General features: G+C 34.4%; 1 protein-coding gene across 10 annotated transcripts in view; it reads left to right on the plus strand.

Annotated features, from left to right (window-relative positions):
• LOC108733869 (lutropin-choriogonadotropic hormone receptor-like) overlaps positions 1-18,936 on the plus strand; it is a 210,315-nt gene that overhangs the window by 141,570 nt on the left and 49,809 nt on the right. For all 10 annotated transcript variants that reach the window (XR_003232453.1, XR_003232454.1, XM_025980975.1 and 7 more), the window contains one exon: positions 6,459-6,530. Coding sequence is in view for 6 of the 10 variants with exons in the window: in XM_025980975.1 (XP_025836760.1) it covers positions 6,459-6,530 (72 nt within the window). In the remaining 4 variants the exon portion in view is untranslated. The remainder of the gene's footprint in view (positions 1-6,458; positions 6,531-18,936) is intronic.

Genomic DNA, 18,936 nt, shown 5'->3' on the forward strand with positions numbered 1-18,936 from the left:
ATTTGCACATTTATAAATAAATTCGATCTAAATCACTTTTGGTGGACACCGACTCCGGTCATTAACGGAGAAAAATGATATATGAGAACGTAAAATCAAACGAAATCGTCACGTCGCTTATGTTTTGTTTTGTGCATATTTTCTTCTTTTTTATACTGTTTCACGCAACTACCTCTAACGAAAAATTTGGTACGTTGACATATTGAATTAAAGCGTCGCCTCGCCGAAATAGAGTTGGACGGGGCGCCTGTTATTTATGGGCTTTAGTTTGGACGTTTCCTAAAACAGGACCGGAATAAATAACGTCACGGGAACTTTATGTGAAACGGATTTGCGAAGAAGAATTAATTTTAGGATTATTAGAAGGAAATATTGTCGTTGTGAGATGTGACAGATTTCCACGTCATATTTGCAGTATTTTTTTAACATCCATCATTAATAAACTTTAATATAATGTAAGATTTAATACACGGTAAGGCAGTTTTATAGTTTTTTTAGATGCCTTCAAGAAACGCTTTCGTTAAATTCTCTGAAGATCACCAAATAGGTAGAAACAATGATTGTTGTTAGAGGTATCTAACAGATGGTTGAAGTTACATTACTGTGCTTTTTATCCTTTACGGTATAAATAAATAAATTGATTGTAATTATGTTTTATCATCATCAAATGGTCGCCAGTCCGAAAACTAATATGCACTTCACACAAGTTCATTTTTCCAAAAATTTTTAATAATAATAGCAACAATCTTTCCCTGCGAGCGTCAATGCAGCATTCCTGATGTTGGGTAAATGTGGCATTAGCGTTATATCCTTGCCCTAGGGGACAACCTTATAGAGCCCACACGAACTATGTGGCTACCCACTTAGGAACTCTACCTGCACCCCCCTCAAAATTGTAGTCGTGATACACTCACCCCATCCATACAAAGTGTACTGTTGTAATACAAATACGGGTGTATGTTCTTTAGGGTCCTACAAGATGGCACCATATGTTTCTTAGTTACAATTAGAAGCCACTAAATACTCTACTAGTCGCCGTGCAGCCTCAGTAACGATAGGGGATGATGTTAACATTGTCACTTATATCACAACTTACCCTTTTATAATTGCTTTTTCGTTAGTTGTTTCGCAGTTTCTTTGACAAGTATAAAAGAAATTTTGGTTTACAAATAGAGAACAATTACTTATACAAAAAAGAGATCTAGCTAGACGTTTTACATTTGTCCTGAGTGGAGCTCGGTTTTATCTCTTAAGATACTAAATACAGGGTTTTTACCCTCTCATTAGCAATAAACAAATAACAGTGTAAATAAAAAGAGTAAATAAAATTTGCAAATCCCGTTCCGTTTTTGTAAAGACCTTCTTGACGCTTAACGGAAATGGACCTTTGGCTTTACTATAAACCAAATTGCTGGGGTTAAATTCTACCATTTAGTTGTTTCTACAAAGTGGCTGCTGCTATCGTAGATCTAGCTTCATTTACATCTTTTTTCCTAAGTTTCGTGTCGACAAAACAGTTTGCGTGTTGAACAAGCGTAACGATAATGCGACAAAGCAATTAAGTTGGAATTTTGCCGGGAGACATGAACTTCTTAAACGCGAGAAACGTGCAGCACAGTTTGTGGTCATAATTAAGTCGGCTGCATTTTAATGCTGATAAATTGATTAGGTGAAGCGAACGGAGAACTTTGTCTACCATCACGTACTTACTGTGCGCCGATTACCGTCTTTGCTTACATTAGCATGAAGTTGCGATATTTGCGGAATAAATGGTGGAGTCTGAGCGACTAACACGACGCGATGCGATGTGGAAACGGGCCGGCGAACTCATCTTATCGTCCTTCTGAGAGAAAACACAAAAATCCGGTCAAAATTTGAATTAATTTCTTACAGTACCTACATTAAAAATTTTTCTTTAAATAATAAAATGCATATCTACTAGTTACAGTTACATTTTGGTAAATCTTTTGTAATTAGTTATTTTTATAAATACGTAAGCTTATTCTTACATACGCATAATTTTAAAGTTTTTTTTTTAATAATGGTAACAATTAAAAAGCTACTACGTAGGACAGACTGATGGAAATTTTAAAAAGAAACGTATTAATTCGATAGTATAAAAAAAATAAGCACTACATTTGTATACCGTGTAATCGAAGAAAGGCATAGTTTTAATTACCGTGGGATATTAGATGTAGAGAACAAAAGTTATTATTTAAGATTCACATAAAATTAGGCATTCCACTTGACGAACAAACGAGAAATAATAGTTCCCCCTATTTTGCTATTACCTCTATCCTCAGTTAATTGTAACTGTGTAACTGTTTAAATGTTCTCTATATATAATTTCCATAGGAATGTCAATAATGTACATTACTTCTTAAAGAGCCCGAACACACATCACTGCAAATATATCTGTGAAAGTTTAACAAATGCAAATATTTAAGTTGCTAAAATTTTTACTGGTTGCAATTCATCGTCATCACCACGTCGTCAGTCCTAAGACTGGTTGGACACGCACCTTCACTCTTTACTATCCTATCCTAATCTTCGAATTTCCACAAAACTAGAATAACCCACATCCTGAACTATATGCGAACAGTAATCTAATCTAGGTCTACCGTCATTCCTCTTAACTCATGTTTCTGCTTCTAATATGTCTCTGACTATTTCTTATTGAATTCATAGAGCTCACTTTTCTCCTATTCTTTCTAACACCTCTTCATTTCTAACTTTCTCTATCCACGGTATCCTCATCACTCGCCTGTAACACCGTCCATGTTTCGCATCCGTACATCGCCGGCCTCCAAACATACACCCTTAACAATCTTTTTCGAATTTCTAAATTAACTGTTCTCGAGCATAGAAGTGACTTCTTTTTATTGAAGGCGACTCGACCCTACGCTATCATTTGCTTTATATCCCTACTACTTCTTTCATCCTGACTTATCTGACTTCCTAGTTACCTAAAATCCGCTACTTCTTCTAATTTTTCGTCTTCTATCTTTATATTCGTTCTTTTCCTGTTTTTTCTTCCCTTGCATATCAGTATTCTTGATTTACTTTCATATATTTTCATACAATACTGTTTTCTTGCAATTAATGCACTTTATAATCAAAGCACACATTGCAACACTATGAGCATAAATAAAATGCTGCAAAAGGTTACTGTTAATTTACTGTTAATTTTATTGTGCTTCCATGAACCAGGAAATCCATAGAACATGCATGGCTGCAATTACCATTCTGTTACAATTTATTTCATTGAAAATTATTTGTTAAAAGTGACTGTGGATGTCTTATGATAAAACATATTTGCAAATGTAAAAATGAAAGAGTATTTTGTTTCAACAATGACATATTAAGTCCCTTAAATATCGGAATTGTTTAAGTACAGTAGATGAATTTTATATAAGATCATATGTCTGTAAATAATCTTGTGCCTTTGTAAAACCAAGAACAGAAACTTCTGTCTTTTTAAAAACACTAGATCCAACCCAATTTACCACCTCAATTAATTCCTAATCATGAGTTTATTCTGCTAACTAAAAATGAATTAACTTATTACACCTCTTTCTCATGAAAATGTTTTTATATATTGTCCCAAATTTAGATGAACTATTTTCTAAAAATTTCACGAAACCACATATTATTGTGTTATCTAATAGTAGCAAACTTTTTTGGATATTCTGTGTTGAAGGTACGTTATCTATTACAAAACTTGCGGTAACATATTTAGCGGTACACGGTTTCTGGCCAGTTTTCCGCAACTTTGTGGTAGCGTGCACCGTACGGCAGGTTCAATTTCATCCCAACTTTAATATAAAGGTTAATCTCTTCGCGTTGCATGTCTGGAAATCTTCCTCATCATCATCGGCGGAAGATATACCGTCTCCGCCGTCTGCAGTCGACTAGCGCCGGCTAAATGACGTAATATTTTTCTAAAATATTTCCGTCAAGATTATAACTTTTCTGAGCACAAACAAGAGAAATAGATTCGCCGAGGTTGAGAGCAAACTCTCGGCACTCTAAAAAGGATCAATAAAGTCAACTGCTCTCTCGTATCTTCTTCGATTTCAGCAAGAGCTGTTTCGTCGTCTCTAATATCGTGTTAGCAGGACAAACATGCAATGGTTCTAGTAACGCGAGAGAGTGTCAATTATATTGTAAATAAAATGCTTCTTGCAATTCTAGGCATTTGAATATTTGAATTTGAACTTCGAATCATTTATTGAAAGACAGCGATTTCGCTTAGCGAGACTCTTTGTGTAAACCAAAATACCTTCCTAAGTAATTTTTATTGCTTTACCTTTTCTGTCACCCGAACCTTTAGGATTGTAGTTCATTAGATACTCTTGTTTATCTTTGAGCCTGCACTAGACTCGTGATAGTATGAACATGGGGAAACGGAAACGATAAGTGATTTTTTTACATATTAATTTACTCGGTATAAGAAATCGCTTGTGTTTTGTGATTTAAAAATTATATGATAAACGCAGTGTTTCACATTTTATTAAAAAATAAAACAAGTAAGGGGGCTATCCTCCAGAGCTATGGGAGATACATATACACGTAGATGTATAGGATCAGAAAAAAGAAAACAAACAAAAAAGGAGAATTATTATCTGTAAAACTGTAATAAGGTAAAAGGAAATTCTGATTTCAGAGTTTTCCAGAATGAAAAAATTATGTAAAAGTGTTTCTTGGACAACCAAATTTGTTCACAAATATGTAAAAATGATAAACACTTTACGGCCAGTGAAGGATAATTACAATGTAGTAAACAACGTCTTGCAATTTGTTTTTTAAAAATTTCTGGAGAAAAATTATCCTCTCGACTAATAGTTGCCTCTTAATGAGTGGTATTTGTAGGTACTAAGTAGTGTTATATACTGTTGTGTATGTTTACTTTGTTAATTATAAACGTTTATTAAATATTAAATAATATATAACGTTCATTATCATGAAAATTATCGATAATATAACTACCCGTTGTTTTTTTCCATTCACATTATTAAGCGTTTATTATGTTATGATAAAAGTGAATAGATACGTTTAAAAATTTTCTCATATCAGTACAAAAAGATAATTTTTAACTGCTGTAAGTTTTAAACGTATTGAATTGTAGAATAGTAATTGATGATTTTTAAAATTACTAAAATCCGTTAAGTACAAAAAGTGCAGTTGGAAGGGGCATTGTTCGATTTCGCCGGATCACATCAACTAATGCCTTTATCGCGTCTTTATCAGCTTCAACCGGCCTTCCCGAACGTGGTGCATCTTCGACATCAAAATTGCCCGATCGAAATTTAGCGAACCAGTTCTGGCACTGGCGTACTGTCAACACACCTTCTCCATACACATCAGTCAATTTCTTTCTGGCTTGAACAGCATTTTTACCCTTTCTGTAGTAAAACAGTAAGATATGTCGAAAATGCTGCTTATCGCTCTCCATATTGAAAAGGGCACCAACCAAAAACTACTGCGTAGAATTAACAACCCAATAGATACATCCATCAACGTCTACTAATGGACGTGCCTTAGCGGTTAAAATTGTGGTACTACGAAAGAAAGAGATGGAACGAAGTAGAAAGAGGAGACTGTGGAAAATGTTAATTAAAAATTAAAAGGAATCCTCACCCCTAAATTACCACAAAAAAACTTTACTTGAGCGGACACGTGTTTCGCCCACTTCATACTTCAAGTCTCGCGTTGATAATGCCCACGTATGAAGTAGGCGAAATACGTGTCCGCTCAACTTCAAGTCTCGCGTTGATAATGCCCACGTATGAAGTAGGCGAAACACGTGTCCGCTCAAATAATTTTTTTTTTGTTGTAATTTAGGGGTGAGTATTCCTTTTAATTTGTAAGATGGAACGAAGTTTCGGACAATATCCATCTCTCTCACAATAGTGCGTAAGCGTGTCAGGAAAAGATAGCATTAGTCCGAAACCATACGCCATCTCCCTCACTTTTCGAGCCAAGAAATTATTACAATGACATNCACACAAGCCTTGCTATACGAGCTCTCAAAGCGTATAAAAATTATACGGCTTAAATTTGAAGTTGGGTGCAAAAGAATACAATTAAATCCTCTGTCGGGAAAAAACGAAATGACTTTCCGAACAACCCTATAAGTAGGTATGCATAGGAGATACAAATCGCAGTGCGGTAATTGCTATTCAGGCTACTGTTTGAGCAGAGAAAGCTACGCATTTTACCTGAGTTAAAAAATTAGTTTTTTTGTTTAATTTGAATGTTTTCACAAAAATGAAAAAGGTCTTACCCCAACTAACTACAACACTTACGGTAAGACTTTTTCCTTTTTTTTGTTTATTCTTACACCACAGTCTCCTTTATATTTATTTGAAAGGTTTTATATGATACTATGTTTCAAATACATATCTACAAAAACAACATTTATAATCTTTTACCAATATATATTTCTTTATTTTCAGAATACTTACTGACAATAAATTGGATTTAATCCATCCAAACGCTTTTAAGGCTACAGTGCATCTGAAGAGACTGTAAGTATTTTTAAAATTATTACTTTAGTCCATCCGATACAAGACGGTTGCTTTTAACAAATTTTTATTAGAAAAAAAGTTTTTGTGTACATGTTCATCATCATCTTCATAAGCTCGTTAATCCTAAAACTGAATGGACACGTACCTCCACTCTTTCCTATCCGAAACTAATCTTCGCATTTTCCTAAAACTAAAACATATTCCACATCCTTTATTTCTGAACAGTAATTTAATCTAAGGTCTACCTTCCCTCCTCTTAACTCCTGTTACTGCTTCTAATGTGTCTAACTAACCCTTCATGCCTGAGAAAGTTTCTTACCAACCTATCTCGCTTCTATACCTCCTCATCTCTAAACTTCTCTATCCACGATATCCTCATAGTTCGCCTGTAGCACCATATTTCGAACGCATCTAATTTCGGCTGTGTCCATCGCCTACATTTCGCGCCTGTACAGTGTCGTGTCCTGACATACATCTTTAAAGATCTTTTTCGAGTTTCTAAATAAATTGAAGGCAAATTGACCCTGCGCTATCCTTTGTTTTATATTGCTACTGCTCTGCTCCTTCCATCTTAAATTATCTGACTTCCTACATAACGAAAATCAGTCACTTCTTCTAATTTTTCGTCTCCTGTCTTTATATTCCTCGCTTGCTATGAGAATGAAAGATTATCTGTGGAATACTACTGCTCCAGCACTTGATTAAGTGATTCAAGAAAACCACAGAAAAACGTGGATCAAGACAGACGGACCCAGAATCGACCCGGCGTCCTCTTGAAAGCAAAGGTCTAAACCTCTAGGTTATGCCTGCCGGTTAAGTTCTCTAAAAAAAAAAAAAAAACTTTTGGGTGTTTCATTCCCACCAGCCAGTAATGCTGGTGGGCGGGCAGTCCCTCCGGACTACGCCGGAAGGTAGGGCGGAAGGCCCTCTTCAGCCTGCTTTCAGGAATCGTGGGAATGGGTGAGTGGTGGTTCGGGTGAGAAAGATGAGACGGACGAAATGAAGACAGAAGAGAGAATGAAAGATTATCTGTGGAATATTACTACCTCAGCATTTGCCTAAGTGATCCAAGGAAACCACAGAAAAACTTGGACCAAGGCAGACGGACGCGGAATCGAACCGGTGTCCTCCCGAATGCTAAGCAATGGTCTAGACCTCTAGGCCATGCCGCTCGGTTTAAGTTCTCTAACTGCCTGTTACTCTTTATAAAATCTATGTATATACAATTCTTCCATCTAATATGAAGAAAACAATTTTGCCGCCCCCCACGTTTGCGCCAGCACCGCCCCTGGCACTCTCTATCCCCTTCCACACTACTCCTCTGAGTAGAATCTCAAGCATGTGAGTGTTTACTCTATTTTCTTGTTGATCTACTCTATACTGCTCATTAAGATGGGAGAATACTCCTCAGTCACGTTTCATGAAAATTGCATTAACTGTGCATCCAGGATCATCACATTCAATCCTGTTTTGTGTAGCGATCACGGCAACAGTTTTTATTACCTTTATGTGGAGCGTAACGAGTAGGCTAGTTTATAGTGGTTTATGATATATAATTAATTTATAATGAACCGTAGATTTACATTAATCATTAGCTAAAAATGATTAATTTAAAAAAATTAAGATAATAATTTGAGGACAATAAATAATTAACGGAAAAATATAATAATGTTTGCCTAGATTATTAGTTATTGGGAAACGTAAAAAATGACAGGGAAATCATCAACATGAGTGAAGGCGGTCACTCGTTTCACCACATTGACTCACTTTTCTGAATCCCAATTAGAATCCATTATTTCCGCAATTTAAATATTGCTTATTGACTTACTAAACGAGTGGTAGGTAGTAACTCGCAATTTTAATTTGGTTGTACTATTATTGTACTACTAGACTAAATAAGAATTTGTGGTGTGCCAGTACTAGTTACAATGTAATAGTTTTTATAAAAGAAGCTTAGTGTGTAATATTTATGAAGTTATTAATTTACGAAATGTAAGTACATTAAAGCGTTTTCTTCTTTGCTCAATTACCAAACTGTTTGAACGAATCAATGAAGTAAACGTTTTGATGATAGATAGAAATAGCAATTCGACAAATGATGTACCGGAAATTATATTTCGCTAACGACGACCTAAAAGCACTACAAAGGTTTTGTGGTCAGTGACTCTGTCCTTCTATTGATTTGAACAGCGATTATGTCCGACCTTTGTCACAGAAAGTGAAATTCCCAGCTTTGGGATACCCAATTTGAAATGTAACTCCTTTAAATTCTATTCAACTTTGTTTGTTAAATTACAAACTACCACTCATTGTTAGAAAGGATTTTTATTTTACACCAAAATATTATGGTTGACCTAAAACGTAAGCAATATTGGCCTCTTTGCTAGAAATGAATGTGCTTTGAAAGCTCACAGATTTACAGGCCTGACGCTGGAAGCTGGCGGAAATTTTAAAATGGCGTGGATGCGCGGTGACAAAAGTAGGCAGTTTTAGATATAAAGATTGCAGTCCTCTTTCTTCAGTATTCCTATCAGGGGCGTAGATTAAATATTTAAAAATAGGGATCAGTGAGGAAGTAATAGACAGACAAACAGAAGAACTAATTGTTGATGTTGGTGACAGTGATAGAGCAATAGGTTAATTTTTTCTTTTTGATAAGTCATGTTTGTACTTTTTTTTTAGTACGCTACTGTCCTATCTGTATAAATACTGTAATTTACGCCTACTGGAAGCTTATTTGTGTATCGGTTCCAAGTGACTTGCCCAAATAGGTCATAAATGGGCAAGCACCTGCGCGACCGCTCGCCAGCTTCCTTTGTCAGATCTGTAAGCATTCAGTAGGCGTAAATTATAGTATTAATACAGATAGGACAGTAGCGTACTAGAAAATAATGTAGAAACATAACTTATCAAAAAGAAAAAATAAACCTATTACTTTTGTTGTATAGTTAGTTTTCACATTCACTGTCATCAAGGGAATCTCTATCACTGTCACCAACATCAACAAATAGTTCTTCAGTTTGTCTGTCTATTACTTGCTCACTGATCCTTATTTTTAAATATTTAATCTACGCCCCTGATAGGAATACTGAAGAAAGAGGACTGCAATCATTATACCTAAAACTGCCTACTTTTGCCACCGCGCATCAACGCCATTTTAAATTTTCCGCCAACTTCCAGCGTCAGGCCTGTATTTGTGTATCGGTTCCAAGTGACTTACCCAAATAGGTCATAAATGGGCAAGTACCTGCGCGACCGCTCGCCAGCTTCCTTCGTCAGACCTGTACATTCTGTTTTGTTGTATAACATCAGTTCGTTCTATGTAGCGTTGTCCTTACCATAAACTACTTCTACAGGAGAATGACCCTTAGATACTAGCTAAGATACCAAAGGAATATCGCTTAGGTAATTACCGAGCAAAGTTGTATGGAACTATGATGATTTTTGTAAAGTGCTAAAACTTGCGAGTAGTCGTAGTCGAATGTTTTTGCTCTAAACTGCTAAAAGTTTTCTACAACTTCCGACCTTGCTTCAAATATTTCTTTGCTGACAATGAGTGTTGATGTCCTGTAATAAATCATTCCAAGGAATGGAATATTTCTCTTTACCTATAGTTGACCCTTAACTATATACATACAAGAACTTATGTGAAGTTGATTGATATTAATAATAATTGTTGTGAAACATTTGTTAAATAAAGAAACGGTATGATTTACTTATTAGTGATAGCTTTATATTAAATTAACATATCTTTACAATCATTAATCTTTTAAATTTAATCACAAAATCAGTAGTGACAAACAATATTTTGTGAAGATTCTATGTCTAAGTATGTTATTAAAAATGTTATCATTTTTATAAAACCATGATTTCTACACATTCATGAAAAGAAAGAACTAGAAGCTATTCAGATGTGCTCTTTTATTTATTCATTTAAAACGTACATATCATTTATTTACAGTATACATTAATATAATACTATATACGAGGGCGGTTCAATAAGTACCCGTGTTTGAAGACAGAGGACGTTCCTGAGGTAAATTGGTGTTGTCATCGTGTGCTGCCATCTATCAAACCACGTCAAACCGAATTTTAGACTGATTGATAGGTTAGTTTGAATTTGGCAGCCATTCCACTCAGTCGTGCTTCGTTATTTTGGCTAAGATGGAAAAAGAGCAGTATCGTTCGGTAACTCGCTTTTTGTTTTTGGATGGGAATAAATGCGAGGAGATGAAAACAAAGTTGGATACTGTTTATCGAGACATTTCGCCATCTACGACCACAGTTAGATATTGCTTCAACGAATTTAAACGTGGGCAAAGATCCGTTTTTGATAGGAGCGACCAGGAAGCCTGGCAAACGTTGTTACCGAGGAAATCATTTTACGGATTTTTTAGGAAAAGGAAGAACGATCACTAGACAATACTACAGTGAGTTATTGGACCGCTTCGACAAAAAATTGAAGGAGACACGGACGCATTTGAGGAAAAAGAAGGTGCGTTTTCAACACGATAACGCACCGGCACATTCATCAGGAGTTGTTGCCGCCAAAATGCATGAAATACGTTATGAATTTGCTGCCGCACACCCCGTACTTGCTCGATTTGACTCCCTGCGACTTCATCTTGTTCCCTACCATGAAGAAATGACTAGCGAGAAAGAAATTTAGCACAAACGAGGAAGTCATCGCCGAGACAGGGGTGGGATTTTGGAGATTTCGACAAATCTTATTTTTTGGAGGGGTAAAAAAAATGGCAGGGTCGTTGGGAGAAGTGTATCTTTCTAAAAGGGGACTATGTTGCAAAATAAAAACACAAATTTTAAAAAAAAAGGTGTCTATGTCTAACACGGCTACTTATTGAACCGCCCTCGTATATGAAAGAGGTTGACTACTAGCAGTTAATATCAAATATTAATGTGAAAATTCATTTTCAATTTTTTATCCACCATAAACTCCCTCAGGTTAATGGGGGAAAATTTGTTGCGCATCAATGCATTGATCACTAAGCCAAAGCTCCCGGGTTCGATCCCGGCGAGGTTGTAACAACAGCAACAAATTTTCCCTCATTAAGCTGCGGCGGTGGGTAAAAAAATTGAAAATTAATTTTCACAGTATTACATTAATATAGACTGATTGTGAGAAGACAATCACGCATATATGGTTGGTACTGATAACTTTTAAAGCTTTTAACTTGCAGTTAAATGATTATTTATACTCTTGTACTCACTGAGCATGTACTTACTTTCTCAATAAATGCGGTCGTTTAATTACAGAAGTAGAGATACATAAAAGTCATTTATTATCCGTTACGTTGAGTCAACATGAAAATTTGTTACTTTTATAGGTTTCATTTAAACAATATTACCAGCTAGCATCTGAGAAAAATATCGTTGAAATGGAAGTGACCCGTATTGGTAGAAAACATTTTATAGCCCGTTCGCCTCCATTGCGGGCAATAAAAGTTCTAATACGTTTTACATCAAAAGCAACTTTCAACAAGAACTATCCGAATATTTTACCTTAAATTTCATTTGGCGCCACATTATCTGATGCATCATGTCTGTCTGTCTTTGTAAAGTCAGTAGTCACGGAAAATAAAAAGGTTTACTGTCGGTACTTAGGTAAGTAAGTAGTTGTCTGTAACTAGTAAATAATGTCGAGTGACGTATAAAGTTCGTAAAGGAAATATGAAATTTTATGGTCTCTTTTTCGTTGCATTTTCCAACTTCTAAAATTGCAGTTACCTAAGCTGCCAATGTAGATACATTATCATCCAAATGTTTCATCGATATGGATAACGAAAAACAGCAGGATGACCTTTAAACTTACTTTGCATACACACGGACAAGGCGATTTAATATGATAAAAAGAAATAAGTAACTGAGATTTTATTTCTAAACTTTTTAACAAAAGTCACACATGTAGGTAAGCGGGACTATATGGAAGTCTACAAGAATTACGCGAGATAGGTTGATAGGACACCTTTATTTATAGGCTACATTAGACTCATCATCATCATCGTCAGTCCTAAGACTGGTTGGACACGTACCTCCACTCTTTCCTATCCTGAGCTAAACTTCGCGTTTCTCTAAAACTAGAACAGCCCACATCCTTAACCATTTGCAAACAGTAATCTAATCTAGGTCTACCTTTACCCCTCCTAACTCCTGTTTCTGCCACTAAATATGTCTCTGACTAGACCTTCATGCCTCAGAAGGTGTCCTACCAACCTATCTCGCCTATTTTTTATTGACTTCCATAGAGTCCTCTGTTCTCCTATTCTTTCCAATACCTCTTCATTTCTAACATTATATTATTGTTCGTAAATAATCGAGGATGTGGAATGTTCTAGTTTTCTAGGGAAATGCGAAGATTAGCTCAGGACAGTGAAGGTGCATGTCCTTATGATGATGAGGGCATTTAAAAAAAATATTTTTTTTTATAGATAAAGAAGTTTTAAAATTGTCTATCTTGTTGGTTACCAAATTTTTGGATATACTACAAAATGTTATGACATTATTCCTATTAGTGATAGTAAAAGTTGTTTTGGTCGAAAAAGGAAACAATTTTATGCTCATTTGAGCGATTTTATCCTTGAAAATAACGATAATTGCAGAAGTCAAAATTTCATAATGGTAAGGATAGAAATTGCAATGTTACAAGGAGATCACGTTTATATATAATTTTAATTTTTTTAAACTGTTACGATGAGTCTAGCAAAAACAAGAGCAGACCTCACAAGAACAAGGTCAAGACCGAACCAAACCAACTATACTGTCGAAAAGTAAAATCAAGGTTGAATTTGCTTGATCAAGATGAAGACCAAGGCTATCTTAGACTTTTCTTGTTCTTTTATTGATGGTCATTACTATTTCTTGTATAAAATTGGGAAACTTGTATATTGAAGATAAGGTGATTAAAACAAAAAATTCTTGAAGTGAATTTTAAGCCAGAATAGGGACACTAAAAAAGGTTATTTAACCTACAATTCTCTTTTTTGTGTTCTAAATGCATCCGAATTGTTCCTATTTTAACAATTTTATTTATTTGTGATTGTTTTAAAGTGTTAGAAGATAAGATTGGAATGTATACTATTTGATTTGAAAGCAAATTGGTCTAATTTCGAATTAAAGACTTTTCGTCTTGTGATTCAAATACAAAAAAAATGTCAAGGGGTTTTGAGATAATTTAATATCAAAATTGGGCGACTTTTCTCTAAAGCTTAAACTCTAATTTATTTGCCTGTTCTTGTTGGAATGAGTTAGATATTATAGCTTTACTATTCCATAATGCTTCCTTGTAGGCATCGTTTTTAATCCTTGATACAGATACATCGGGTTGATTTATTTTTCAAAATTACGTTACCAAAAATCAAAGTTCGTATTAACAACCGTTAATATTTTATCTTATCTACCATTGCCCCTCCTCCTAATCATTATTTAATTAGGAATTATCGGTATAATGTTCACTGCACTGGACATTTTCAATTCCAGACTGATACGTGTTATTACTGCCTCGGTTTTGATCACGTCTGAACCAGAGTGTACATATAGGATAACCTCATAGCACAGCTAGTTTCATTTTCCTTCCGGTTGCAGCAGTCCCATTCAGTTCCACAGTTAAACTATCCATTTGGGACGTTTTCCAATCCAACGCCTGCTTCGCCAATTCTATTTAGCGCACCATTTCTCGCGCTACATAAATCAAGAAGCCGTTTGTTAGTCGCTGGATAGAGTAAGGGAGTATTTATATACTAAGCGTGATCGCGATTGAAAGAAATGAGAAAATCAGAAAATGCATCCGTTGTTTCAGTAGTTCAATTCATGTAAAATATTTTGTTGCAAAATAGAAAAAAAAAAGTTTGGATTGGCCTCCTTCTGTTGAAGCATTTTTTCAAGTGAAACTTCCTATAGGAGACCATTTAAAGAGAAAAAATAACTAGTTTAAAGTTTTTGTTATTAAAACCAAACTAGTGCACCACTTTGTAAAACAAAAAACAATAATTACCTCTCTTCCTGTTGTTCCTGGATTATCTGCTTAATAAGATAAATCCCGAAGCTCTCATAAAAAATCTCATATAACAACGTATTTAATTTTTATAACAAACTTACAAATAAAATACGATTGGGGACTTTAAAGGGTCAACAATCAGCACAACCGATGATGGGGACTTCCCGGCCTTCAGCAAGCTATAAGTTGGAGTAAGTAAAATAGAAATGTGAAAAGTTGCTCAAAGACTGGAAACTCTTTGCACAATGTTGCAAAAGGGGACAAGATGGTAACCCCAATTCAATAGTGGGTAATTACTAGGTTTTTCTGGAACTAGAGAACGAACTCTTTGTGTCGGATCCATCAACCAAGAGCAATCCAATGATCAGCATTCAGCAAAAGAGTCTCAACCATCTACTTCAAGTTCAGCATAGGACTTCAAAATGTTATTTAAAGATCCTCTGGAAGCTCCTAATCCCGATTATCCAACTGGGAATAGGAAAAAATCCACAAATCAACAGTAATCGGATGGACAGCAAAGGAGTTTAGATTCATCTTAGGAGATGGAATAGAAGATAGAATGGATAGAAGGAAGCTGAAAAATTTGATTTATTAATAATTGTAAAAAAAGAGATTAATGGAATGAACGAAGCAAAGAACATTTAAAGTTGAAAATTTTAGTTATCCGATCTATTCAAAATCACTAAGAGGTTAAAATTTATAGATACTAAATTTTATAAAAAATTGAAAAATATTGATGTGTACCTATATCTAAATGGGAAGTTTTACAGTAGATTAAGTGAAGCTAAATATTTGAATATTGAAGGCAAATATCATGAAATTCATTCGATAATTCCTATAAACCTATAAAATGTAATAAATAAACACATTGGCTTGACATAAAAAAATCCAATATCGGTTCGGCAAGGAAAGCGTTACAATAATAAAAGGATATCTAAAATTGGCAGTCAGCTTTTTCAATCGAACACATATTTTCGGACTGTTCTTTAATAATCCCATGAGGGACCAGGAAGAAGGAAATTGATAGATATTTCAATTGATATATAACCTTTAAAAAATAAATAATTAAATAAATCCGTTTTTCTACAGAGTATAAAATGGTTTTAAATAATCTTCAAAAAACAACTTAATATTTTTTATACCAACAGTTATCATTATTATTGTTTTGTTAGCTACTATTCTTTTTTTTTAATGATCGAACTTTTATTATTACGATACGATAATTTATCGTATGTAAGTGAAGATTGAAATGTAAAATTAAGTCACATGTGAAAATTGAGTGTAAAAATTTGGATATTTTCCAAAGGAACTTTTCAAGCAGAAATGAACGGTCGGAAATCAAATCGTGGCAACGACCTTAGTTAAGACCACAGATCCCACTACCGACTGGGATTAAGACGATAATTTACCGTTGGCGGGAGTCATGGTGGTATCCTTGTTGGCCAGTTCGTTTTTCTGCGTGAACTAATCAGATCTACCCTTAATTTAACTCAACCGTTAGAACAGTCTGAGATTGTTAAACTTTAACGAAAATAAACGGTTCAGATAAACGAAACGTTGTAGACTTGTTTAACTAATGGCTCTTACTTTATAGTATACAAGGATACGTGCTATTATATCATATGCAAAGCAGGCCTGATTCAGCTATGTATAAATGATAGATTCAATTCTATTAGCGGTATATTGCTCGTAATTTTTATCAGAAATTAATTTACTACAATTATGTAATGTAAAAGTCAAAAAGCACAAATATATGTATAAATACATCTGCATATTCATGGGCGTACCCAGCTTCTGCCCTGGGGGGGGGGGGCAAGTCAGATTTTTTTTAGGTCAAATCGTCCGCGGCTGTTTTGTCATACACACTACACCAAGGCACCTATATGAAACATTAGGCATATGAAGGGCAAACAGCCGCAAATGATCCTGCTTTATAGGTAGTTAAGGATGTTTGGGAGGTATGTCAAAATGCTACGAAACAGATCAAAATTTGGAAAAACGTTCCTCATTCAATTCTAAAACTCCTGTAAAAATTACAAATCGATTCACTAAACCGTTAAACAATTATTGAAATTTTAAAAAATTGTAATTTTACATGTCATTTTATGGAGATTCGTTAACCGAACAGATTAAATTTATTTTTATTAACAGAAAAAAAGCTACCAGAAATTTCAAACTTTTATAATAAGTAACTTGAACTCTGGAGAATCACTTTAGCGTAAGGTTATTCAAATTCACTAAATGGTTATCGAGGAAAAAATGAAAAATTAGCTGAAAATCTCGTTTTTACTTGATAATATAATGATAATATTTATAATTGTCTGAAATAAATGCAATTTTAAAGTTTTAATTATTATTTAAACATATTAAAAAGTTTTACGCTCATTATTAATAAAGATTGAAACTAAATATTTTTTTGTTTCGAAGTTGAAATCAAGGCATATTCACTGTCAAAATTCAGTTAAAAAATTTTCCATATTATTCGTCATTTCTTATTTTATTCAAAGTTTTTGGTCAAATTCGGAATTTTCTCTCAAATCGTATACTTTTTTTTAGTATAGATAGTATTTATTTACCTCATGATATGCTGCAAAACCTAATTAATCACGAATTTCTAATTTTATGTACTCTTGTCTCCGATTGTACCTCCCAAACATCCTTAAATAAATAAAAGTAAATTTGACTATGCATTTTTATTTTATTTTAATTGTTTAATTCGACTTCTGCTATTTTATTCAAAAGTGAGCATATAAGGTCCCGTTTACACTTTGATTAGTGATTAGGCGAGTTCATACATTTTCTGCGAGATTTCCAGGGGGGCAGCTGCCATCTCCTGCCTCCCTGGGTACGCTCATGTGCAGTTTATACACTGGTGGCGAGTTGACAACAGTCAAACAGGAATATTCTATTTAATAAATAATAATATAGTAGGAGTTCAATAAATGCAGTTTAATGCTTTGGAGGGTTGTTGAAACGTCTTTAAGTGTTGGGCAAGTTTTATACAGTTTCGAGAGAGGTAGGTATGTTTTCAGGTAGACGTAGTTGAAAACTATATTATGCAATTTCACTCGTAGATATAAAAAAATGCCTACAAGAAAATGTGTATGTCTATAGTCGATGAACGTTTTGCCTAAATTGTATAACTGATAACGATTAATATGATTAAAAGCAAGGTACTGTGCTCTATTTCTTCCCCTTTAGTGTATAATAAAATATATATCAGGCGCAAATAAGATTTATTATATTAGAGGCGAAACGTCGGTGCATGCAGAGGAAGTGGAGGTAAGGTTAGAGTTGATATAAAAATGGGAGATGAAATCTAAAAGCAGTCGCCGATATTCGATATCTGTAGGAAGTCAGGATGAAAAAAAAGATAGAGATGTAAAACAAACAGTAACGCAGGCTCAAGTAGCTTTTAACAAAAGAAAATCACTTCTGCGTTCGCGAACGATTAATTCAGGAACTCCAAAAGATTGTTGAAAGTGCCCTTTCGAGCACGGCTTTATATGTATGAGTGCGAAACGTGGATGGTTGACACATTGGGAAAGAAAAAATTAGAAGCGTCTAAAATGCAGTGTTATAATAAGCGAACAACAAAAACGCCGTGAATAAAAAAGATTAAAATTGGGAAATGCGGGAGAGCAAAGGATGCTATGGAAATCAATAAGGTAAAGGCGAGACAGGATTATAGGACACCTTGTCATACATGTAGGGATATTTATACTGGAAGCAGAATCAGGCCTAAAAAGGATCAGAGCATGATGTATAGGAATTATCAGGATTGGCTTAAAAAAGCAATGAGTAAAGCTCAACTAGTCTTGGGGTTGACCACCCTAGGATTATGATGAATTACGTAAATTGACTTGAAGTCGGTAAAATTAACAATTCTTCCAATTGATATGTCAACCAAAAAAGGCTAAGACTAGTTTCGAAAGATTTGATATACGCTAAACTCGTCAACAAAAAAATAGACGAGTGGAATTGCCCTTTTTTTTTTGAAATTGTTTGTGTTCCGCATAAGGTCCTACAAGAATGGGTTGAATTAATGATTTTTTTGTCCCCTGTGGCAATTATGACGCCCTCTATAAAAAAATGGTTTGTAACTTCAAATACGATATTCATCTTGTGACCAACGAATTTACATATTCATTTCTTTGAGAAATTGGGAGTCTATATTATACATTAACAATAATAAGGTACAACCCCTACGATCTATCCGTACAGCTTCCCAATTTAAAATAATTAATAAATAAAGAAATACTTAGTTCTTTATTTGCCTTTGTATTTTGCTTGGATTCCAATAAATAAATCCACAAATGTACTTTCTTTTAACAATATTTTTGTTTAAACAATGTCGAATATGATTAATTATTATATTTTATAGTTTTAATTATT

This window comes from Agrilus planipennis, unplaced genomic scaffold (assembly GCF_000699045.2).
Source record: "Agrilus planipennis isolate EAB-ADULT unplaced genomic scaffold, Apla_2.0 scaffold2, whole genome shotgun sequence".
Classification (NCBI taxonomy): domain Eukaryota; kingdom Metazoa; phylum Arthropoda; class Insecta; order Coleoptera; family Buprestidae; genus Agrilus; species Agrilus planipennis.